General features: G+C 42.2%; 1 protein-coding gene across 1 annotated transcript in view; it reads left to right on the top strand.

Annotated features, from left to right (window-relative positions):
• LOC149451734 (alpha-2-macroglobulin-like protein 1) overlaps window positions 1–26,292 on the top strand; it is a 151,645-nt gene that overhangs the window by 101,291 nt on the left and 24,062 nt on the right. Inside the window, exons 31-35 of the mRNA XM_089690325.1 lie at window positions 2,033–2,157; window positions 3,531–3,621; window positions 12,249–12,314; window positions 16,125–16,227; window positions 18,807–18,868. Of these exons, the coding sequence (XP_089546451.1) occupies window positions 2,033–2,157; window positions 3,531–3,621; window positions 12,249–12,314; window positions 16,125–16,227; window positions 18,807–18,847 (426 nt within the window). The 3' untranslated portion in view covers window positions 18,848–18,868. The remainder of the gene's footprint in view (window positions 1–2,032; window positions 2,158–3,530; window positions 3,622–12,248; window positions 12,315–16,124; window positions 16,228–18,806; window positions 18,869–26,292) is intronic.

The following is a 26,292-nucleotide window of genomic DNA, read 5'->3' as shown; positions in this document are numbered from 1 at the left end:
TCAACACTTGTTGATTTGCAGTGTAAACTTGACTGCAACACATATAAAAGCACACAGCAGCAACACATGTCATTGTCAATTTGTGTTGATATGGGTTCTAAAGCATTTCTGTCAATGGAATGGAAGACAACTTCAAGAAAAAATGCTAAGGTTTGAATCTATTTCTAATTCAGGGTATAAAAATGACAAAGGATTCACAAAGCACTATGGTTTTTCTAAGAAGAAACCATTTGCTTGTTTGACTTCCAGTATCTCTGATTTAAACTTTGAAGAGAGTCCACTAAAAAAGGGGAGGAGTCACTTCTGTAACTGATTCACTTCTGTATATAAAATTCAGCCTGAGCTATGGTGTTCTGTGAACACGCTTCTTTTAGAAAAGCTGATACGACGGGACAAGAATCTCCCTTGATGTCATTGACCAACCATCATCCATTGGATATGTCATTCAAAGGCAAGCAGTCGTTGGGAGAGGGTAGTGTCAGTAGTCAGAGTTTTTTTGGTGGGTTGTTGATTAATATTGACAACAGTTCACATTGCTGGACAACGTAAGTGACAATGAATGTGCATTACAAGATATTTGGTGGGGATATTTATATTTTATTAAAGTGTTTTATCAGTGTTTACATTTTTTGTGGGTAAGTAGGTCACTTGAGGGGTGGTATCTAGTTGCCCCCTTATTGTAAAAGGAGGCTTCCAGATTTCAATAAGCCCCTGTCTACAAACCTCCTCGACCAATGGGCCTAAGTTCTGGGGAAGAGGCCCTTGTCCTCATCTGCACATCCAAACAGGCACATGTCTCAAGCTGAGACATGTGGTTTAGTACGGTTCAGGACAGGGAAGGCACACTCATACCCTCCCTCCCAATTTCCTGGCCTGCCATGCTGCATGCTTGGACAAGCACCTGGTGTGGCTTTCTAGATTCATTTTTTGGTTCCCCTCTGAAATCTACATATAGAATTTGGGAGGACCCTGCACCTATTTTTTTTCTTTAGTATATTAGGGTTCCCTTTGACATCTATACCAGATCCTTATTTTGGATTAGAGTCTAGTACAGATGAAGGTAATCCCTAGCTATTTATGTACAAACAGCAGTAAGTGGCAAAAACTGTAATTTGCCGGCAGTTAAGGGTCCATGCACAATGGGTTAAAAAAAGCCAGTGCTCTTGGCAGATTGGCAGAAAACAACACTCATTTTGAGCATTTTGTTTGTACTAGTGTTAAAATGCATTTAGTGGTTTTCTCTGCCAGAAAACTGCTCTCAAAAATGCAAAATGGAAGGGGGGTTTTTTTCTGCCTCTAAACGCTGAGCCTAAAATATGCCTCTAAACGTCCTAATGTACATGGATGCATAGGATAGCATTAGTTGCTTTTACAGGCAAAACGTTAAACTCTTCTAGAAGCAGCATTTTTTTAAGTCAGTGTGCATGGACCCTTAAACGATATCTTTTTGATTTGTAAATCTCAGTTTTACTGTAGTAGGTTTTATACATCATAGACGTGCTACTTCAGAGGTAGGTTAAGGCAGCCCCAGGAATGTTATTTAAAGTAATTTTGCATTTTTTAAGTTGTGCTTAAAGTATTAATAAAATTGCTGCTCCCCAACAAACCACATTATTTAAAAAGTTTTTTGCTTTGTTTTTTTTTAACAATCCTTTGCCTAGAAAGTGGCCATTTTTGTTTTTTAACATTTGGATCCCATTGACTTCTATGGGATATAGATTTGGCACTGTAACTTCAGTAATGTCCGCTGAACCTGCCTCAAACTATACCCAGGTATGTTCGGTTCATCCCTATATAATGCACCTGACTAATCAAAATTCTATAATATGTTTGTGCCTAGGAAATATAGTAACTCCAATCTGGCAAAATCTGCTCATTCTTATAGTGAATACTTCTGATGATTTATGATCAATAAAGAAGAATTATAAAACTGTATAAATCATTATTGAAATGTGACCAGCAAAATGGAAACGCTTTTTCTTATTAGGATTCTGGTTTCATTCAATCCAGCTTCCTATTTTTGTTTTTCCAGACATCTTTGAAGTACAACATACGTAATACTGAAGCTAGATCAGCTTTCGATATCAAGGTGAATGTCACTGTGGTAAAGGTGGAGGACCAAGCTAAACCTATTTTACACTACAACACATCTGTACGGTGAGTTAGAATTATCATATAGTGTTTTTTAGTCTGATGCTTTTGGCGCTGCAAAATCACTGCATTCCTTTAAATGTGACGTAGCTCCCTAATATTTAAAGTATATTTAAATCCAATCTATAAAATGTCATATAATCTTTAACATGTTAATATACTGTAGTTTCAATAGTAATTTTTTATTGTAAATCTTCAGTTTCCATTTAAATAATACCTGGTCATCTTACCGTAAAATTCCTTTTTCATGCACTTTATATGGGGTGACAATGCTCTATGTATGTACCTCATCTTCTTAACTGTGCTCTTTTGGATTTTCACATCATTAAATGCACTTCTGGTGGACACTATAAGTGGCCATGCTGATACTCATTGCTCAGCCATAGTCCACCATTGTCAACATCAGAGAACCGGTCCTGAGTAATGACATGCATCTGTTTTTGGGGCACATGCTTGTGGATAGAAAGTAGCAGCAAGGGACTGGGGGAGGTCAGCAGCAGAGGGGTGCTGTACATAGCTTCTTAAAAACATTACAACCCCCTACCATAGTACTCATCTCAAGAGCTCTCCTCCCTGATCCAAGCAATGGATGACTCTTGGGAAAAGTTTTTAAAATATCAAAATGCCTTGATGGGTGGGTGTTAGTCTGGAGGAGTGGGTATTCCCAGGCAGATTAGGTGTATGGTGCATGTTAAATGGTAGGCAAGTTGGGGGCAGATGGGTGTTGTGTGAAGAAAAATAAGGGGAATTGTATGGCATGTGAGTGACACCTGGACAGAGATGGCAGGCTCCATAGAAAAGGTCCATGAGAGTGTACTAGAATTCTAAAGAAAGTTATGCACTCACAGGATGCTTACAGCATGGCATTGGTGCCAGGTACAAAAAGCTGGATCATTGAGACTGCAGGTAGAGAATCCTACAATTTTGTCTAGGATCAGGCCTTAACATATGCTGCTATCTTTTATTTTTCTCTGAAAAGTGTCCTTCCAAATTTGTTTAACATATGGGCAAGTATGTTTAAGGTGATGGGAAGGAGAGAGCTGGTTGGACTTAGAAAAGGCAGATACATCCTGGTAGCTATTACCAAGTGTTGTCACACATGCAAAGCTACTGTATACTACAACACAGGATGGATCTCAAGATTATGTACGTTACTACAAAAATCTTTTTTCAGGTGGAGTGGTGCATAAACAATACATGTGTTTCAGATGTGAGTTTAGCTGTTGGGCTAGAGTTGCCATTTTTACATAAAAAAATCTGTAGGTCTTTGTTTTGCTTTCTTTGTATTCTTGCTATTCTTTAATTTAAGCAAATTATTTTATGTTTTTTTCTTTTTTCAAGACAATAAAAAGTTAAATACAGTAATTTATGTCCTACAGATACACAGGACCCCGCAGTGCATCGAACATGGCTCTCGTACAGGTTGAATTACCCTCTGGCTTCAGGGCAAATGAAGAGTCTCTGACAAGAGTAAGATGGCACTACAACATGCTGTATAAAAACCATACACTACATGATTATATTATCTATGAATTGTATGTCATTGGGTTTCAGCAGACACTCTTGGCTTAATGGGTCTATTGGCTAGATCTTTTCAGTTAGCCATTATCATTTATTCCACAATAAGACTGATGTCATGATCACTCTTTACATCTATTCACCTACAGTGGCATCACTGGGGTTGGTGTCACCTGGTGCAGTAAATCATGGTGTCACAACCCTCCCCACAGCAGACATGATACAAGAGATAGCCAGAGATAGTGGACATGATACAAAAGATGATTAGAGACTGCAGACACAATACAAGAAATGCATACTAAACAATATGGTAGTGTGACCAGAGCACCCCTACCCAAGGAAAGGAGGTTATTAAATGATCCACGCGGAGTACTATGGGTTCAAAGATTACAAACAGTATTTTATTCGATCACATGGATCATAGGGAGGTTAAACATAAGCACGGTGTACATATCAAACAAATAAAATCATTTTAAAAGCACTTGGCGTCCTCATTTCTGGGTCATTTTGGCAAGTAGAGTACCATATAAGGCAATGTAAGGTAGTGGTGTGGCTTTTGTTCTAGGTTTCCATAGATCTCCAGCTTGTATTAGGATAAACCATATATTCGGTAAATATATTTTCAGTATGAGCCAGGGTGTGTAGAATAGCCTTTTGGCCCGTGGAAACTGGAACATAGAAATAGAAATAAGTATATATGAAGATGTAGGAGCTAATCACAGCTAAGCCCCACCAACCCTCCCTATAAAGTGGTCAGTGAACACTTCATTACCTTCTCAGTTGTGAGCCTGTCATACCCGCTTCTCAATTGTGGAGACTTCCTGGGTAGCCACCCCAAGTGAAAAAAAGTCCACAGTACCAAATGATTCTGGGGATATATATAAAAATTATAATATGGATCACAAAGCATCAGTTAAACCCTGAAAACAGAAACAAAATATGGGTATATTACCATCAATGAGGATCAAGAGGACTCCCGTCGACTTGAAATAGGATCAGGTCCTTGATGCTTGTTTAAAGATGCATATGGGGGTGGGAAGCCAGGTGGTCTCAATACGTAATTCCCAACACATATATTATGTATGTAGCAGGCCGTGAGTACCTGAGTCTATATACCCAATGAAGGGTTTCCAAAAATTACTCAATCTGAGAAAAATAAAGCGGTTTATATAGGATATGGCTTTGTCACAGCAAACAGTGCCTCGATAGGATTGCATATGTATATATATAATTTTAATCCTCTAAAGAGGATTTCCAAGAAAAATTCCCCAAAAAAATAGGGTAAATTAGGCACATATAACATACCCTCTTAACTCCATATATGCTCTATGAGTCTAAACAGCAGTGAGCTAAAATAACTTGCCACCGGTGGAAGATATATTCCCATAGGGGATTGCCGTTTGCGGACCGCTGTAATAGTAGCCTTATGGTAGTTTTCAGAGGGCCTCGTGCCTTCCTAGCAGGGAGCTGTGACACCGCCGTTCCTTCCCACCTCGTGGGCGCCGCACCCTATGAAGACGCCGAGCGTAGTGACGTCATTACGTTGACGAGTTTCGTCCGCCAATCACCGCAGACTTCGTCAGAACTGGGATTGTGCCTAATTTACCCTATTTTTTCGGGGAATTTTTCTTGGAAATCCTCTTTAGAGGATTAAAATTATATATATACATATGCAATCCTATCGAGGCACTGTTTGCTGTGACAAAGCCATATCCTATATAAACCGCTTTATTTTTCTCAGATTGAGTAATTTTTGGAAACCCTTCATTGGGTATATAGACTCAGGTACTCACGGCCTGCTACATACATAATATATGTGTTGGGAATTACGTATTGAGACCACCTGGCTTCCCACCCCCATATGCATCTTTAAACAAGCATCAAGGACCTGATCCTATTTCAAGTCGACGGGAGTCCTCTTGATCCTCATTGATGGTAATATACCCATATTTTGTTTCTGTTTTCAGGGTTTAATTGATGCTTTGTGATCCATATTATAATTTTTATATATATCCCCAGAATCATTTGGTACTGTGGACTTTTTTTCACTTGGGGTGGCTACCCAGGAAGTCTCCACAATTGAGAAGCGGGTATGACAGGCTCACAACTGAGAAGGTAATGAAGTGTTCACTAACCACTTTATAGGGAGGTTTGGTGGGGCTTAGCTGTGATTAGCTCCTACATCTTCATATATACTTATTTCTATTTCTATGTTCCAGTTTCCACGGGCCAAAAGGCTATTCTACACACCCTGGCTCATACTGAAAATATATTTACCGAATATATGGTTTATCCTAATACAAGCTGGAGATCTATGGAAACCTAGAACAAAAGCCACACCACTACCTTACATTGCCTTATATGGTACTCTACTTGCCAAAATGACCCAGAAATGAGGACGCCAAGTGCTTTTAAAATGATTTTATTTGTTTGATATGTACACCGTGCTCATGTTTAACCTCCCTATGATCCATGTGATCGAATAAAATACTGTTTGTAATCTTTGAACGCATAGTACTCCGCGTGGATCATTTAATAACCTCCTTTCCTTGGGTAGGGGTGCTCTGGTCACACTACCATATTGTTTAGTATGCAATTCTTTTTGGGTTTATGGATCCACACTTACATGTTAAGTGAGTCGGAGATATGATTATGACACTAGCTATCAGTGTCATTATAGGTGGCTTCCTTTAGTCTATTTTTACAATACAAGAAATGGCTAGAGGCTGCAGACAAGATACAAGAAATGGTTATAGACTGCAGATATGATACAAGAGATGGTCAGAGACTGTGGACATGAGACAAGAGATGGTCAGAGACTGCGGACATGACACAAGAGATGGTCAGAGACTGCGGACATGATACAAGAGATGGTTAAAGGCTGCTGATTTGGTAGAAGATATGGTAAGAGACTGTGAACGGGAGACAAGAGATGGTTAGAGACTGCGGGCATGAGACAAAAGATGGTTAAAGGCAGCGGATTTGATACAAGAGATGTTAGAGACTGTGGAAAAAACACAAACCTTCATGGAGCACCTATAAGTCAGTCAAATTAACAACAATGCATGATAGCCGGTAAGGATCAGTAAGAAAAAAGTAATTTCCAGGTAAATTAAAATAAAAGACACATTTATTGGTAATCCATTAAAATCATGAATATAAAATTCTTGTGCAAAGAAAAAGCCATACATGGACTTCTGCAGAGGCTGCGATTAAGGATGACACATTGACCCCATCCCAAGACCAGACAGATGTGGTCCTTCGGGCTCTCATGTGGTGCAGATGGAATACAGACATCAGCGGCCGCTGGAATCAGGTGAATGGAGTCACCCAGCAGCCCTATTGTTTTCTCACTCCCCCACCATCAGAATATACTGATCAGCATTGCAGCCATTGGCCGAAGACACTGTTCAAATGCTGGTTTTCCATCATGACTGTTCTACAAAAGCCGTCCATTAGGCCTGCTTCTGCTGAACAGTCAGAGGTACACATGAACTGAAAGTCAGCCAATTTGTTCTGATTTGTATTGTGCATTGGTAACATAGGAAACAAGTTAATTCAAAGACTACAGTATATGATATATTTGTCTATTACTTTCAATGTCAAAGCTTAGGAGCTATATTCACAAACAGGCAAGCAGATGCTGCTGGCAACAGAATAAATTACATCTTGGATTGAGTTATAGCAGACTTTAACTGCTTACTGACCACGCTATAGAAAAAAGATGGCTACAGCATGGCCGTCTAGTTCTAGGGTGTCCATGGACCTCCTCCCAGAACCCCACCTCCTGCTTACCCCTGAGACACACATCGCGGTAAAAGGGTCACTCACAGCGGTTCTTTACCATGTGATCAGCTGTGTCTAATCACAGCTGATCACATGTAAACAGACTTGCCAATTTCAACAGTCCTTTCCTCACACAACTGGGGGGATTTACTAAGCCCTCATGCACACTTGACGTTTTGATAACGCTGGTAATGTTAGCTGTGTAAAGTCACGTTAAAAACTGTGCTTTCTGGCAGTGTTGTCTGCAGTATAAGGCTGATTAGACATAATAACAAATCTTTTTGCTATTAAAGCCATTCACTGGCTGCTATGTACAAAAGCACATCTTATCTGTCGAAGTGCTGGGAGTACAGTGATATCTGTAGTCTTGATGCTCAGTAAAAATGTAAATCATAGATTAGTATCCACCCTTTCAGTGATATACTTCTAATCTTTATGTCCTTGGTTATGGAACTTAAGCTGACATTGTGGAATGTTAGGGGTTTAAATGATAAAGTAAAGTGCCCCCTAGTGTTCAAGTATTTTATTTCTCACAAACCCCATGTGCTCTTTTTGCAAGAAACCCACCTGGCTAGTCGCTCCATCCTTGCCCTATGCAGATCATGGGTGAAACAAGGATTCCACACCAACTATTCTACCTATGCGAGAGGGGTTGCCATCCTGTTAAATAAATCACTTCCATATAAGGTTGAACATGTTATTACGGACCCTGGGGGAAGATATGTGATTTTGCTGTTGGTTGTGAATGCCCACTTTTGGCCTTGGTGAATGTGTATATACCCTTTGACTCCACCATACTCTATACCATCTCTGAAAAACTAGCTCCATTTCATGTACATAATGTCATTATAGGAGGCGATTTCAACACTATACTTGATGGCACTTTAGACACTTCTAACTTACTTTGCGGTACATCTGCTGATCTAGGGAGTTGGGCTGACACTTTCCACCTCCAGGAACTCTGGCGTTGGAAACATCCAACTCTCAGAGCTTATTCTCATGTATCTGTTGCACACAGGTTGAGTTCACATAGATTTTGTGTTTGGTAGTGCATATGTTTTATCTTATGTTTGGGCCGCCTCCTATCTCCTGGCAGGTTTCTCGGACCACTCACCTCTTGAGGTGATCCTGACCATGGGGACTCATCGGCATCCGGGATGCTGGAGGTTAGCTTCCCATTGGGTCCAGGACCCTAAGATCAAGGAATTGGTATCCTCCAAGTTGTCTGAATACTGGGACTCCAATAATGGTATAACTTCCCCTGCAGTGGTGTGGGAGGCCTCTAAGGCTCATACCAGAGGAGAATATATCTTTTCTATCAAGGTTGTCTGTAGGGAGTACGCAGCTCAAACGGTTCATTTGGAACAGCTTGAAACTGAAACTGCAGAGAATTTTGCTGCAGATCCTGACTCTGTGGTGTACTCTCAGCTGACCAGTGCTAGATGAGATCTACATTTTCACTATACTATGTTAACACATTCTGATAATAAAAGGTTGACCAGTCAGCTGTTTAAGTTTGGTGACAAAAACGGACGGCTCCTGGAAATCTGGTGGCTGATCCCTGTTATCAAACAGTTATCCCAGAACTCAAATCCTCAACAGGCAGTAGTATCACTGAGCCTGCTGCTATTTTGCAGAAATTCCATTCTTTTATAGCTCATTGTATGGTGTCACCCCATCTGGCTTGGCACAGGCTCTGGAGGGTGCGCTGGGTGGGATTCATATTCCCTCCCTCTTCCTGGAGGAGGTGGGTGGGTTGGAGTCTCCCATAACCCCTCTTAAAACAGAGGCTGCTATTTGCTTGTTTCCTTCCCATAAATCCCCAGGCCCAGATGGACTTCCTGGGGAATTGTATGCAGAACATTCATCTATACTGGTTCCTAAGCTGAAAGTGTTATTTGATTCATGTCTGGAGGCTGGTGAGCTTCCTGCTTCTATATATCAAGCACATATAGTATTATTACTAAAACCTGGTAAGGACTTGACTTGTTGTTCCTCTTACAGACCTATTTCCTTACTAAATTATGATCTAAAAATATTGACTAAAGTTCTAGCCACCAGACTAATGAAGGTTCTGACATCCATAATCAATGCTGACCAAACCGGATTTATCCCCGGAAAATCCATGGATATCAATATTCACAGGGTTCTCACACACCTCCAACTACCTCCAGAGGATACTGCTACCAGGGTTTTCATTACTTTGGACATTGAAAAATCATTTGATTTTGTCCTTTGAAACTATATGATAGCTGTCCTTGAAGCATTTGGGTTTGGCCCCATTTTCCATAGATGGATTGAGATCTTATACAAAATGCCTTTGGCACAGATTAAATTGGGTAGAAGGCTCTCGGATCCCTTTTCCATACCGAGGGGGACGTGGCGGGGTGTCCTCTTTCCCCTGCTCTGTTTGCATTGGCTATGGAACCATTGGCGAAAGAGCAGGGAGGACTAGCATGTCCGGACCTCTACACCTACTATCTGGCGACTATGTCCATAATTGCTTAATTTTTGACTACACAAATACCTCTGTAGTTCTGGAGGCAGTTTACTCGAGATCCTATGAAGCCCTATGCAACCTCCTCTACAGAGGACTGCTGGCCGAGTGCCCACCCCTCACCCCAGCAATGCAGGCAGTCATTAAAGTCTGGCATATTGCAGAAGTTAAACCCAGCATCTCTAGTTGAAGCAGATCTCCACACATCCCACTTTGGTTCAATCCTAGTCTCCTGGAATTTCAGTCCATACTGGACCCTTCCCTGTGGGCTACCAAGGGGATTAAATACTTGGACCATATCTGTCTGGGAGGGAAACTAGCCGCATTTGACACTTTGAAGAATAGCTTTAATCTACCAAACTCTTTCCTATTCAGATTCTTGCAACTCAGACATGCCTATCACTCGCAATTTGACTTCATGGAACTCCATCTAGATTTGAATGATGTGGAAACTACCCTTAGAGAAAATAACTTATCCAAACCACTTTCAAGATTTATAAAACCCTCCTGTCATCGATAGATGTGGGGTTAAATGCACTACAAACATTGTGGCGAGCGGAGGAGCCTGATTTGGATGGTGAGGACTGGGAGGATATGTGAGAATACCTCTTTCAACAATTGGGAGCAATGAGAAATTGATTAATTAAATTCAACATTTTACATAGAATAAATTTTATTCCACATCGCATTTACCCCACAATCACCTCTAAATGTTGGAGGTGTCTATGGAACCCTGCTGTATTCACGCATATATTTTGGGACTGCCCACTGATTAGAACCTATTGGTCGGAAGTGACTCAATTTATATCTACCCTAATGGATGTCTCTATTCCTCTGACAGAGGGGGTATGCCTGCTGGGACTTGTAAAGCCATTGGCGTTTACCAGGGTGGCCCTTACACTGTTGGGCCTCTTGTTATTTTATGCCAGGAAGGCTATTGTGCTGAAATGGAAATCACATCAGGCCCCAACTCTGCCCTTTCGTAAAAAACAGATTAACACTGTCATTCCCCTTTACAAGGCGAATTCTTTATCTTGAGGTTGTCCCCAAAAGTTTGACAAAGTATGGAATTTGTGGATGTCTTCTTCCTCTACCACTGATTCCCTGGAAGTTGGGGCTGGGACCCTGGCTACTACTGGGGGATTAGCTTGTTGACCTCATTACTATATTGTGAATGTTATGCTTGATTCTTTTGCATAAATCTAGGGGATAGTGTTTGCTATGCCATTCATGTTTACCCCTGAGATTCTGAGGGTCCTGGGGTGAATTGCCATATTTATTCTTCTCCTGAATATACGAATGTTGTGGGCTGGGGTATGCCCCAAGGACATGTTTTGTACCTACTTTTTTTCAAACCTTTAATAAACAGAAGTTCCAAAAAAAAAAGAACGTAAATTGTACATAAAAGCGATAAGTCCGCAAGGTGTCATATACCTCCTTGATTTTTGAACCCTTAAAAGCCAACTGCAGTTAATAGTTACCTGAATTTTAAAAAAATTAACACCAATATGTAAATTGTAGGTGAGGTGTAATGTGATGTGGCTGCAATAACACACGCAGACCAGGTGTGATAAAGGAACTTGTATTGGAGCAATGTAAAATTGGAGCAACAAACCTGGTGGAAAGACACCCCAGCCGGGAACACTCATGGGTCCAAACAGCAAGTGAAGAGCACGTTTCAGGCAAACCAACAACACCTGTGTTGTGTGACAGAATGTGGCCTGCCCGTCTCATACCCAAGCAGTAAGGTGCTTAGAGAAGCTGCGATGCTTTCCTTACTCCTCAGGAACCTTTCTCTGCGTCTAGATCTGTACCTAACATGCGTGGTATCTGACCCTACTCTACCCACATGCAAATGTGTGCCAAAACATGGGAAAAGGACTTATAAAGCCTCTGCTGAACCAAAATGGCTGCCAAGGGTCACCTGAATGCAGCACACCCAACGGGAACGCTGCCTTCTGGGGCCAGAAAACCATAGAGAAACTACGTTTCTCCTGACTTCCTCCCCAGGCTGTGGCACCACTCACCTACAGTGGAGACAGCAGACTGCACCTGCCTACAGCTTGGATAACACTTTTGATAAAGCAATACATAGTTTTAATTCAGGAGAAAATTATTGCTTTAGATGTCCCTGTTCAGGAGTCTTGTAATGAGTCTCAACGTTTTTACTGTAATACTACTAATATTTTATATGTTTTGCCTGAGTTTTAGTTTGAGGATTAGATACTACCACTGTATAGTGTCTGTGATATAGTGTACTTACTAACTTTTTTTTTTCCCTCTAATTTTTCTTCAGATGACAAAGGGCTTGGTGAAGAGAGCTGAAAAAGAGGAAGACCTTGTAAATATTTATATTTCAGAGGTATGATGACAAGAAACTATGAACAAGGTCAAACAAACGGCTCATGCACACGGAGCTTACAAAATGCTGCTTATATAGTTGAGTGCTTTTTTTTCAGCCTGTAAAAGCACCTCTATGCAAGGCTATGTGTCCATGCTCACATAGGCATTTACAGGTGTATTCGAAAAAGAGCATTTTCAAGCAGTAAAAAACCAACCAAAGGCGTGTTCTTGAAAGTAGCATTTCAGGAGAACAAACATGCGAACGTGCCTAAAGACGCTTAAATGTTATGCGCGTAAAACATATGCATGAAAATACATTCTACTAACCAGAATAAACTAACCACAAACATTTATTATACTGTAGCTTACCAATTATTTGATGTGGTGGCTGCATTTGTTTTTTTGTTTTTTTAGGCTTTCTTTCCTTAATTTTCACCTGATGATCTGATCAGTAAGTCTGTTCTTTTTCAGAGGAGCTGTCCTGTAGATGTATCAGAGCAGTGTTTTTCAACCTTTTTACCTTCATGGAACCCCTGGCAAAAAGTTTGAGACCTCAGGCAAAGGCGGCTCTAGGTTTTGTGAGGCCTTAGCCAAAACTTAGACATGAGGCCCTACTCACACCCGTAATGGGAAAAAAAATTAAAGCGATACAAATTAAGTGGGGGATGGGCAAGGCAGCCTTTGGCAGTTCAGGAGTGGGGCTAACAATTTACATGTGCTGTAACCCGTAACTCTCTCTGTGTTAGACCTAGAAGGAGGGGGGGGTCGAAAAAAGTCAATTACAGGTTTCCAGTGTCTCATGGCTGACAGAGAAAATTCAGTACATAGCAGCTGCAGGCCAAGACATGATATGGCAACTTCCGCACTGCTGTGACTCCACTAACCCCTCATCTGCCGTTTTGATAACGCTGTCCTGTGGTGCGCCCCTCCTTGTAGGCCCAGCACTGATAATACTGTCCTGTGGATGGGAGAGTTGATATGTGCGGACTCAACATTACTCCTCATTGGCTGGTGGGCAGAGCTCCAGAAGGGTTACGTGAGAGGTGAGTGTGACAGGGCTCTTAAGGTCCCCTGTTCCTCAAAACTGGGGTAATGCCTTAGGCCAGTGGTTCTCAACCTTTTTACCTTAGTGGAACCCCTGGCAAAAAGATTGAGATCTTGGGGAACCCCTGAAATGATGCTCAGCTCACAGAACATTGGTATGATCAATGAGCTTTTGATAATAACAATTATTTTCAGAAATAGCATTAAATAAAAGAATAAATATTAAAACGTACCTATTTATTGTGAAACTTGTGCTTTCTTTTTCTGCCGAGATGTTCAATTCTGGGTCCAACTTGGGATAAACTGTGCAGGTGGGGGGGGGGGGGGGGGCAGCAGGGCAGGGTACAGGGGCTCAGGAGGGCACACTACAGGAGAGGAAAGTAGGGCACATTACATGGAAGAAGGACATATTATGTGGTAACAGGGTACATTACACAAGAGGAGGGCACATTACTTGAAGGCAGGGCACATTACGGGGGGCAAGGCACATTATGTAGGATCAGAAAACATTACATGGAGGCAGGGCACATTATGTGGGATAGGGCACATTAAATGGAGGCAGGGCACATTACATGAAGGTAAGGCACATTATGTGGGAGCAGGGCACATTATATGGAGGCAGGGCATATTACATAATAGGTAAACAAAGTAAAAAAGTGAGCGCTAATCAGTTCAGCAGCTGTACACTCAAGGCAACCAGTAAAACCTCAATAAATAATATCAAAGAAATAGTGCAGCGCTTAAATCAATAGTCCTCAGTTATTCCCAATCAGTGGATGTTCCTCAATACGGAATGTAAGAAATGCCCACTCACCGGAACCACACTTGATACAGTGCAGTGTATAATAGTTATTCCCTGGTGTCACTGGAAGTATACATCTGGTTCATCCCTCTTTAGATCAGACAGGTCCAGGGTCACAGCAAATAAGGCTCCGACACAGAGTTCCCCTTAAGGGATGTGTGGGTGTTACTTTTGCAGCAAATAGAAACCTCCCACTCTGGATGGAATCGGAGTAACACAGCTTCTGAAAAAAAGGGGGTTCTCCCCATGCGGGGTCAAAGCAAAAAGATGCCCATGGTGTGATAACGTTTGGATAAAGCAAATTTTATTTGAAAGGACAAGGATGCATCCAGTAAATAGCAATAGGAACGGCAGATGACAGTAAAACACTAACCGTCCCTAGAAGAAAACGTACCTATTTTATGTGAAACGTGTGCTTTTTTCTGCACAGATGCTCAATTCTGGGTTTAACGCGAGATAAGCAGTGCACAGGGGGCAGCAGGGCAGAAAATAGGAGGTCAGGAGGACACATTACAGGGGAGACAACAGTGCACATTATGGGGCATACTAGGGCACATTACAGGGGGCACAGCAGGACACGTTATGGGGTACAATAAGGCACATTAAATGGGGTGGTGGCAGCAGGACACCTTATGGGGCACAATAGGGCACATTACATGGGGGGCAGCAGCAAGTGGCTGTAATAAGACCTCTCTCATAGCACGATCCTTCCCATTGGCCCCCTTTTCTTCTTGTCCATCCCAGGTGGTGTCACATACAAGCACCTGGGGTAGACAGGAAGAAAGGGGGGCTGTAGGAAGGATCACACTTTGAGAGAGGTCTTATTACAGCCACTTCCCGCGCTACTCTGCATGTATTGGCTGAGACCTGATCTACCCATCAGCTGTCAGTGATTGATGGGTAGATCTCTGCAGAACCCCTGGGGACTTCTTGCGGAACCCCAGTTGAGAAATACTGAGTTAGAGGCTTGAAACAAACCATTTACCACTGGCAGGGGTGCTTACAGTGATCAGCTTTTATTTATCTATGCAAAATTTTTATCCCAAAAGGTTTTTTCTTCATTCACATGGGTCGTTTGGATCTGTGCCCCTTGTGACAGCCATGTTCACTCACACAGGGATGTTCCGTGCATGTCTTTATAGGCAGTCCCATTGCTGTCAATTGGGATGCAGTGGCTACACAGAAACAGCTGCTGCTTCCAATGTGACATCCGTGTGGGTGCACAGCCTTGAATGCACCCAGGGTTGATACCGGTGCATCCCTGTTTGGGTAAACACAGTCATCACAGGGTACAGATTCATATGCCCTGTGTGAACAAGGCCTAAATTTGCTAGTACATTTACCACTCCCTTCCACCCAGACTGACAATGCTGCTGTCCAAAGGTGTCTATGTTGCGCCTTCACCCAAAATGGTGGCACTCTAATACAAGAAGTAGCCAGATCACCAGGTGAAAACCAAGGAAACAATGCCTAAAGAAAGAAAACAAATACAGCCACCACATCTATGGATTAGTAGGCTGCAATATGTAAAATTTTTGGCTTTGGGTTTAATATTGCTTTAAGCTTTAAATAACCAAAAACAACAGTAAAACTCCACTTTGTTTCCTCCTCATTTTTCATTTTCTGGTTTCTCAACATTTTTCTTCTTTACTTGGCTTTCATATGATATCCTTTGTTCTCTTTACGAATTCATCCAGACTTACTGGTCTGTTATACTCTTGTCCTTTATTCCTTTATCCACAATTTTTCCACCAGTCCTTTTTCTTCCGCCCTGCTTTCTTCTTACCTTTTCAGACCTGGACTTTGCTTCTAATGCCATTGTTTGCTTTCATACCGTTTTCACTCTTTAGCTCTTTGCTCACATCACCTATCTTCCTCTACAGTGTTTTACTCCTATTATTGTCCCACTTCATGCTAGTTTCTGATTTTGAAGACTAATCATTATTTTAATTTATAGCTACTGTTTCCCATTGTTTTCCACAGTTGATAAGAACATATGAGACCTTTTTCTTTTCAGCCGAAGAAGAATTTACAGTACAAAATCAAAAACCTAAAATGATTAAGGTCATTGACTACTATGCAACAGGTACTCTAAAGTTACTAAAACATTTACACTTTTAAAAATCATAAGGTCCAGAACAGAGGTGTTCCATGTGTTCCCTTCCTCCCTCCTGCTCTCATTAGGGTTTATTATTTAAAATGGAAGAGTGCACAATCTGGTGCAGCTCTGCATAGAGACCAATCAGCTTCCAGATTTTATTGCCAAAGCTTAATTGAACAAGCTGAAGTTAGAAGCTGAGTGCCCAGGAACATTGCCCTGCCCTTGTTGTAACATTATATATGCTTTTGAAACAAGAAAATTAAAATAGGCTTTCCATTTGAAAAAAATATATCTCTTAACAGAAATTTTATTTTATCGTTTAGACTATTATTTCAAGTTAATGAGGGTTCCTAAATTATATATTTAAAAAAATAAGCTTTAGGGCAGGGGCAGACTGACAACTTACAATAATTAAAATTATTTAAAAAATAATAAAACAACATCGTGGGGTCCCCCCTCCATTCATACCAAGCCCTTTAGATCTAGTATGGGTTTTAAGTTGAACCCCCAGGCTCAAATAAAAAAAAATGGTGTGGGGTCCCCCCAAGATCCACACCAGACCCTTATCCAAGCGAGTTGCCCGGCTGGTCAGGAAAGGAGGGACAAGTGAGCCCCCACTCCCTCCTGTACCATACCAGGCTACATGCCCTCAACAAGGGGGGTGCTTTGGGGTGCTAAAAGAAAAAAAATAAAAGAATGTCCCCTGAAGTAGATCCAATGTCAATCACGATGCCCGTCACGGCCGCTACTCAAAAAAAGAAAAAAAAAATCCGCTCCTGACTCAGGCTTCCGGCCATCTGACTGCTTCGCTGGCTTGACAGTTCTTAAATATGTAAGGGGCGAGGCCACCCAGTGACCTCACGTGTGTGGCCCCACCTCCTTGTGGCATAATTGACCCTGCATGCCCCGGTTGATGACCCCTTAAGGGGCGGGGTCACACAGTGATGTCCCTGGGTGGCCCTGCCCCTTACATATTTAAGAACTGTCAAGCCAGCGGAGCAGTCAGACAGTCGGGAGCCTGCGTCGGGAGCTGAGACTTTTTTTTTTTCCTTTTATTCGGGTAGTGCTGGCGGCAGGCATCATGATTGACGTTGGATCTACTTCAGGGGACATTCTTTCATTTTTCTTCTTTTAATAAAGGACTTGTCAAAGACTCTTGTGTTTTTCAACTTTATATCCTCGTTATCACTTCTGCTCTAATACCTGTCTACAGTAATTACTCATTAAGTTTTATATTTCCACTATATGCCAGTTTGCATAGTGATAACTTAGCAAAACAAATAATATGTATTTTTTACATTTTATTTTACAAAATGTGTAAGGTTTTTTTAATCAATATCATATGCAAATGAAATGTCACACCTTCTACATATGAATGAAATAGTGAAGAAACATTGATTCATTGTATTTCCACAATGACACTTGCAGACAATCTGCAAATGTCCATTTACACAGGAACAACTGCATTTTGACAGCTCCTCATCCTGGGTACTACAAAGTATTTACCGGCTGTCATTTTTACAGCCAGTAATAGTAGTGAGGGAGTGGAAGCAGGAGCTGGACATTCTAAAAATGTTGAAGTTTATTTAGGACATTTCTCTTTTGTTCAAAATCCTCAAGTATTTAATGTACAGTACAGTACAAAGACTCCTGTATGACAGTCTAAACAATTACTAAATCTAGTTACTATGGGATGCACAAGCCTCATAATGCAAATAAAATAATTTATTTTCCTAGACTGAGCCAAATCCTCATTCTTTTGTGCTTCACATGCTCCCCCTCCCAGACACTGTAGCTCCCAATGGGAGGGCTTCAGCAAAAGAATGCAATCCAGAAAGCAGTGAGCAGGACCAGGTGTGGCTAGGTGTTGAATGATAAGCTACAGGATTGTGAATTAGCAGTGACAATGCTGATAGCCAAGTCTCCTGCAAAGTTTTTTTTTTTTTATCCCAATGTAGTGGAAGCTTACAGAGAGTGGCAAATCTGCTCTGAGTTCAGAACCAGTGCAGTATTGTTGCCACACCATAACAGGAAGTTGCTTTAGGTGGGCTTTACTGGCACAATAAACATGCAGTTGTGGGACTTTGCAGGACTTTATTCAGCAACCAATAGTGACCAAATAGGCTTTTATTCTAGAATCTGTTGGTGCCAGAGAAACATCTTATGTTTAAGGGCCTATGTCGATGGACTTTAGGCTTCTGTCAATGACATCAGTTTGAAAAGCTGCAGAGGCTGTTTAGAATTCATGGACTGGTGTATTTGACCTGCTTCTGAGCTGAAGTTGACCTACTTCAAGTGGGTTTTGCATTCCCATTGACTTGCATGCGAATGCCAAACCCACTTAAAGTGGTCAAAAGCCCACTGACCAAGACCCTAAACCATCTAATTTTCTTTCAAGGGAACCTGTCAGGACAGCTGTCATAATTGTGTAAACATCTGTCTGCATGTAAGGATTGTGTACCGTTGGATGTAACAGATGACAGCTACCTCTGTATGTTCCAAACAATGTTAGTTAAAGTATTTCAGAATTTGATAAATCTTTCTTCTTTTTTCTGTATTGACAGGAGAGAAAGCTGTCACGATGTATGATGTGCCCAACTACTAAACAGAGCGCATACTAAAAATGGTAATTAATCTTGCAGTCTTAGCCTTTCTTATTTTAACAGGGATATCTATATTTTTAGATCTTGTTTGGGGAGGGGAGGGGGGGGGACGAGTAGCTGTAGTTTTGGTCAAATATGAATTTAGTTTTAGTAAGATTTTGGCAGAATGGTCAGGCCACTGCCATATACCTGCAGTATGCAGTGCCAGGACAAGGTTCTTTAGCATCCAAGGTCAAAGTGTACCCCTCCCCCCATGGTTTTTGAACTAGCTCAGCATTTTATATAGCAGGCCATACTTTTTTGCTTACCCCTCCTCCTGCTGAAACACCCAAGGAGGGTGCCTCGTCTACCTACCCCTCAACCTGGTCCTGGTAGTAGGTGTATGGAGGCCTGTACACATAGGTCTGTTGCTTGTGGAGAATTTGGATAACTTCAGATGTGAGGAGGATTGATTACATGTGTGCTTGTGTTCAAGAACATGTACAGTGGGTATAGAAAAGAATCACACCCTTCTCCCCCCCCTCCTTTAAAATCACATTTTATTGCTTTGCAGCCTGAAATTAAGACATATACAGTTTTTGTTTTATCCAGCTGTATTTACTGCAATTTATACCATTCAAGTGAAAATATATAACACCAACATATCAGGAAAAAAAATTCAAAAACAGAATCACTGAGTTGGAAAAAGGATCACCCCCCCTCCTAAAAATTACTTGTAAACTCAATCAGGTGTGGCTAACAATATCACACATTTTCCATAAATGTGGCTTGTATGGGAGGGTTGCAAGAAAAAAGTCACTTCTAAAGAAAGGTCACATGCAGTCATGACTGAGCTTTGCCAAAATGTACCTTGAAGATTCTGAGGCCACATGGAAAAAGGTGTTATGGGTAGATGAGACTAAAATTGAATTATTTGGCCTCAACACTAAGGCCCCTTTCAATTGGGGCAGACCTGTCAGTGGATCCACTTGTTCAGTGTGGGATCTCTCCTTTGATCCACGCTGAGCAAGTGGATAACAGGTCTGTGTTCGCTTCACTGCTGCAGAGCAGACACAGCCCACTGTTTTCTTTGGGGCGGTCAGATGGAAACGGACCACCTGTCCGTTTCCACCTGACTGACATCTGAACCGATCCAGCAGACAGATGGAGAACTGATCCCCATCTGTTTGTTTTTAGTGTACAGGATTGGATGCCGGTGGGTGTCAGCGGACACATATCCATTAACACCCGCCGCTCCATAGAGAGCTATGGATGGTCCAATCGGGTCCACCTGAAAAACTGACAGACGGACCTGATCAGACCATAACTGTGAAAGGGGCCTAAACGATATGTCTTGTGGAAATCCAATACAACTCACCATCCAAATAACACCAGTCCTACAGTAAAGCATGATAATATTCTTTTATGGGGTGTTTCTCTGCAGCAGGGACTGGAGCACTTGTCGAGACAGAAGGAAAAATGGCAGGACATTACACATGTAAACCACAAAAATATGCTAGCAAAGAAATCCCCAATACCTCTTAGACCTTTAAAAAGGGCTTCCAGGATAACACACTTTTGGGGCTGCACTCATAGTCCGTGCCCTGATTATCAGTGCAGATGTCCTCTGACACTTGCCGGTTATTGGCAGTACTTTCTCCACACTGTGACAGCATGAGGAAAGTGCTGCCGATAACCAGCAACTGTATTTATGTTGTGATCAGCTGTGTCAGTGGACACAGCTGATCACGTGGTAAAAGGCCACTGTGATTGGCCTTTTACCTTGTCATGTGATCAGTTGTGTCCATAGGACATAGTGATCCCAAACAGCGCCGGGTGCACGCGGGGGGCACATTTTGGGAGGACATCATATGACGCCCTCCCAGAACTGGACAACCGCACTGTAGCTGTCATTCAGCTATAGCATGGTTGTAAAGTGGTTAACATCCTTGGCGGTTTTCCCGAGTGTAGCTCGGGGTAGAATTTCTATACCAAGAACGGTAACCCCGAGCTACACTCGGGCTTACCATGCAGCGTTCTCTGGGGGTCCCTGCAGCACTTACCTTGTCCTTCGCTCCCACGATGGGTCCCCTGCAGCGTCCCCGTCCATCTCCTCCGGCGGATGCCGGCATCTGGCTTCCGTGTTCCAGTCCCCGTGACGTCGGAACGTTCGGGCGGCGGAACCGGCGGGAAATTTTAAATTTTTAAAAAATGACATTTTTGCTGTCATTGCTTTTTCACTGCATTTCACATACATTTTGTCTCTACTGCTTTGTCCTGTGCCCTGCCTGCATTTTGACTGTTCTTTCTGCCTGGAAACTTAGAAAAGTCCATGGCGGCCAAAAAGCGTCCCTTTACGTCAAAAGCGGTTTTAGAACAGCGATAGTAAATCAGAACCACTTGCAGAATTGAGTGATAATGATTTGTGGGGAAATTTGTCATCAGACACTGAAAACGATTTTGCGACTTTGCTCAGCGATGTGCGAATTTGCCTCTGTATTTCAAATTTCAGTGTTTTTGGTTTGATTATATTATTGAATTAAATTTATTATTATTATATTATTATTTTTTATGATTATTTATTAAATTATAATTTATGATTTCGTGTTTCAAGTTTTATCATATCCGGAATGTTTAATAGACTCTTTTTCGGATAGATTTCAGTGAGTTATTCCTAAAAATTACAGCCTACAATTAAAAACTACATATTTCCATGCAAAAAAATGGTACCGCTTTCAGCACAAAATTCCTGACATGATCATACCGCCAGGGAGGTTAATGAGCTCATAATAAATTCAGTATCAAATATAACTTAGCAAAGATACATTGGAACTGAATAATCACTTCATTTTACCATATCTGGAAAACATTCAAAATAACTGTGATCACATTAAGCTGGCACACTTATATAATCCTTTCTAAAAGGAAACACAAAAATAAAATGTCATTAAACCCTTCACACCTAGGGGTAAAACAAATCTAGGGGTAAATGCCTAAACACAATTTTGCAACTTCCACATATGTTAGTAAAACTGTACATATCATCACAACTACAACAACAATTGGATTTGTGGGAACACAATTAGGTGCTTGCTGCAACTCGTATACATAAGTTAGTGACTGGCAGTGCAGGAGGATTTAGAATTTATTTTGAGTTGTTCCTTGGTGGTAGGTTATGGTAGTAGTAAGAAATATACTGCTAAATTTAAAAAAACTTTTTTTTTACTATTTAGGGCCAGTTTTCCTTTGATAAAAAAAAATCAGAAGATATCCATTACCATTCACCACCAAATCATAGCCGAATTTGACCTGAAAAAAACAAGCATTTTTTGCTATATGGCGCTGCACTAGTTTAACTGACAATTTCACGGTCATGCAATTTTGTACATAAATGAAATATGTGTTATTTTTTTTCACACAAACAGAGCTTTCTTTGGAGGTATTTGATCACCTCTGGGGTTTTTTTTTACACTATAAACAAAAAAAGACTGAAAATTTTGAAAAAAAAAAGATATTTTCTCATTTCTGTCATAAAATATCCAATAAACTCAAATTGCTTCATAAATGTAGGCCAAAATGTCTTTTGGTAGGCCAAAATGTCTTTGGTAAGAAAAAATCCCAATAACTGTATATTAATTGGTCTGTGTGAAAGTTATAGCGTCTACAAACTATGGTATATATACTGAAATTTACACAGGTTTTTCTTTCTGACTGCCTATCAGATTTCTTGAGGTGCTAAAATGCCAGGGTTGTACAAAAACAACCCTTTTTGGAAAGTAGACACCCTAAGCTATCTGCTGAGAGGCATGTTGAGTCCATGGAAAAAATTTTTCCCACAAGTTTTTGGAAAATGGTATATTGCTCACACATGCCATGGGTACCGTATTTTTCGCTTCATAAGACGCACTTTTTTCCCCCCAGAAAAGGGGGGAAAATGTCAGTGCGTCTTATGGAGCGAATATAAAGCGGCCGGTCCGGTATTTCTGCCGCCACCATGTCAGAATACCGGGCCGGCCGCTCAGCTGTTCTCTCCTGCAGGGCCTTACCTGTTCCTCGCTCCAGCGCTGCGCAGTCTTCCCGCGCTGGCTTCTGTGACAGCCGGGTGCTCACTGCGCATGTGCTGCGCTTTGTGAATGATCCGGTGTCTTCTGGGACACATGACAGGTCCCAGAAGGCGCCGGGCCATTCACAAAGCGCAGCGCTTCTCGCGCATGCGTAGTGGGCACCGGCTGTCACAGAAGCCGGCCCGGGAAGAAGGAAGGAAGGATAACTCCGCGGAAGTGGGAGCTGGTACCTGTCAAATTCAGGTACCCGCTCCCCCTCCCTCCCCAAAGGTCAGCAGTCTCTGGTCATTCCCTGCACTGTCTGCAGTCTCTGGTCATTCCCTGCACTGTCTGCAGTCTCTGGTCATTCCCTGCACTGTCTGCAGTCTCTGGTCATCCCCTGCACTGTGTCCGCAGTCTCTGATCATCCCCTGCACTGTGTCCGCAGTCTCTGGTCATCCCCTGCACTGTGTCCGCAGTCTCTGGTCATCCCCTGCACTGTGTCCGCAGTCTCTAGTCATCTCCTGTACTGTGTCCGCAGTCTCTGGTCATCTCCTGTACTGTGTCCGCAGTCTCTGGTCATTCCCTGCACTGTCTGCAGTCTCTGGTCATCTCCTGTACTATGTCCGCAGTCTCTGGTCATCTCCTTTACTGTGTCCGCAGTCTCTGGTCATCTCCTGTACTGTGTCCGCAGTCTCTGGTCATTCCCTGCACTGTCTGCAGTCTCTGGTCATCTCCTGTACTTTGTCCGCAGTCTCTGGTCATCTCCTGTACTATGTCCGCAGTCTCTGGTCATCTCCTGTACTATGTCCGCAGTCTCTGGTCATCTCCTGTACTGTGTCCGCAGTCTCTGGTCATCTCCTGTACTGTGTCCGCAGTCTCTGGTCATTCCCTGCACTGTCTGCAGTCTCTGGTCATCTCCTGTACTTTGTCCGCAGTCTCTGGTCATCTCCTGTACTATGTCCGCAGTCTCTGGTCATCTCCTGTACTATGTCCGCAGTCTCTGGTCATCTCCTGTACTATGTCCGCAGTCTCTGGTCATCTCCTGTACTGTGTCAGCAGTCTCTGGTCATTCCCTGCACTGTCTGCAGTCTCTGGTCATTCCCTGCACTGTCTGCAGTCTCTGGTCATTCCCTGCACTGTCTGCAGTCTCTGGTCATCCCCTGCACTGTGTCCGCAGTCTCTGGTCATCCCCTGCACTGTGTCCACAGTCTCTGATCATCCCCTGCACTGTGTCCGCAGTCTCTGGTCATCCCCTGCACTGTGTCCGCAGTCTCTGGTCATCCCCTGCACTGTGTCCGCAGTCTCTAGTCATCCCCTGCACTGTGTCCGCAGTCTCTAGTCATCTCCTGTACTGTGTCCGCAGTCTCTGGTCATCTCCTGTACTGTGTCCGCAGTCTCTGGTCATTCCCTGCACTGTCTGCAGTCTCTGGTCATCTCCTGTCCTATGTCCGCAGTCTCTGGTCATCTCCTGTACTATGTCCGCAGTCTCTGGCCATCTCCTGTACTATGTCCGCAGTCTCTGGTCATCTCCTGTACTGTGTCCGCAGTCTCTGGTCATCCCCTGTACTGTGTCTGCAGTCCATTGGTTCAGAATATTTTTTTTTCTTGTTTTTCCCCTCTAAAACCTAGGTGCATCTTATGGTCAGGTGCGTCTTATGGAGCGAAAAATACGGTATATATTCTGCTACTTCTCCTGAGTATGGGGATACCACAAATGTGAAACTTTTTGGGAGCCTAGCCGCATACAGGAGCCAAAAATCCAATGACCCCTTTGAAAGCCTGACGGTACATAAATTCCTCATTTCACTTCCTCACTAGCTATCACAGTTTCAGAGGCTCTGAAATTCCAGGATAACACAATCCCCCACAAATTACCCCTTTTTGGAAAGTAGACACCCCAGACTATTTGCTGAGAAGCATGTTGAGTCAATGGAACGCTGTATTTTTTACCACACGTTTTTGGAAAATGACAAAAAAATGGAATGCCAGGATAGCACCAACCCCCCCCCCCCCAAATGACCCCTTTATGGAAAGTAGACACCCCAAGGAATTTAATAAGAGGCATGCTGAATATTTTGCAGATCATTTTTTTCTCACAAGGTTTTGTAAAATAAAAGAAGAAAAGAAAAACTATGATTTCTTTTTCTTTCTTCATTTTCCAAAAACTTGTGGCAACAAACGAGATATGCAAAATACTCACCATGAATTTTATCAAATTCCTTGGGGTGTCTACTTTCCAAAAAGGGTCACATGGGGGGGGGGGGTTATTCTGACATTTCCGGGCCTCCAAAACTGTGATAGGTAGTCAGGAAGTGTAATGAGGAAATAAAGCTCTTTAAAAGCCTGAAGGTGCTTAATGGATTTTGGGGTCCTGTATGTTGCTACGCTGCCAAATGTCTCCTACATGTGGTATCCCCACACTTGGGAGAAGTAGCAGAATGTATTTTGGGGAGTAATTACACATATATCCATGGCATGTGTGAGCAATATATCATTTAATTGACAGTTTTTTTTCTTTGTCATTTTCCAAAAACTTGTGGTAAAAAAATATATTCTTCTATTGACTTAGCATGCCTCTCAGAAAATAGTTTTGGGTGTTTATTTTCCAAAAAGGGGTCATTTGAGAGGGGGTATTTTATGCCCAGCATTAGAAGTTTATGCCATTTTAGATTTACAGAGGAGGTCTAGTGCTAGAATTACTGCCCTTGATCTGACGTTCAAGACGATACCTCACATGCATGGTGCAACTGCTGTTTACTTATTGCGCACACAGGTGAGGGGGCGGGGGTACTTTTTTTTGTTTTGTTTTGGGTTTTTTTAGTTATTTTGATTTTTTAATCATTTTTACACTGTACCTTTCTCTTTTTTTTATCATTTTCAATGCTATCACAGGAAATGCAAATATCCCCTGCAACTTCAATGGGCATTGGCATATATTCTTTTTTTGAGAAATCTGGGGTTTATCATACTCTATATATCTAATCTGCCCTTACATTATTTAATCTCACCAAGATCGGTGTGATCAGCTTTCCCAATTTATAAATGGTGCTGTTTATATCCTGCAAACCTGAAGTGATGAAATGCTCAAAGCTTCCGATTTTTTAGACTATAGAGATGCTGGTGCTATTCCGGTCTCCAATCAGCTCTATGGTCAGCTGGCAGAAACACCGGCTGCATTCCCAGGTTTCCCCGATGGCGCGGGACTGCCCGAGAAGGCCGTAGAAGGCAGTGGGGTGGGGTGATCTTCTTCCGCTGCTTGTAAAAGCAATCCTGCAGCTAGTTAGCCACTATGATTGCTTTTACATGAAAGGCGATCACCGTCTGAAAAAAACGATACCAGGATGATGCCTGCAGCTGCAGGCATCATCCTGGTATAACCACTCAAAGTCCAGTGATGTATCAGTACGTCGCAGATCCTTGTT

This window comes from Staurois parvus, unplaced genomic scaffold, assembly GCF_062004578.1.
Source record: "Staurois parvus isolate SC_StPar_1 unplaced genomic scaffold, SC_StPar_1.0 ptg000525l, whole genome shotgun sequence".
NCBI lineage: Eukaryota > Metazoa > Chordata > Amphibia > Anura > Ranidae > Staurois > Staurois parvus.
Note: the sequence above shows the minus strand (reverse complement) of the source record. Positions and strands in the feature narration are given on the sequence as shown.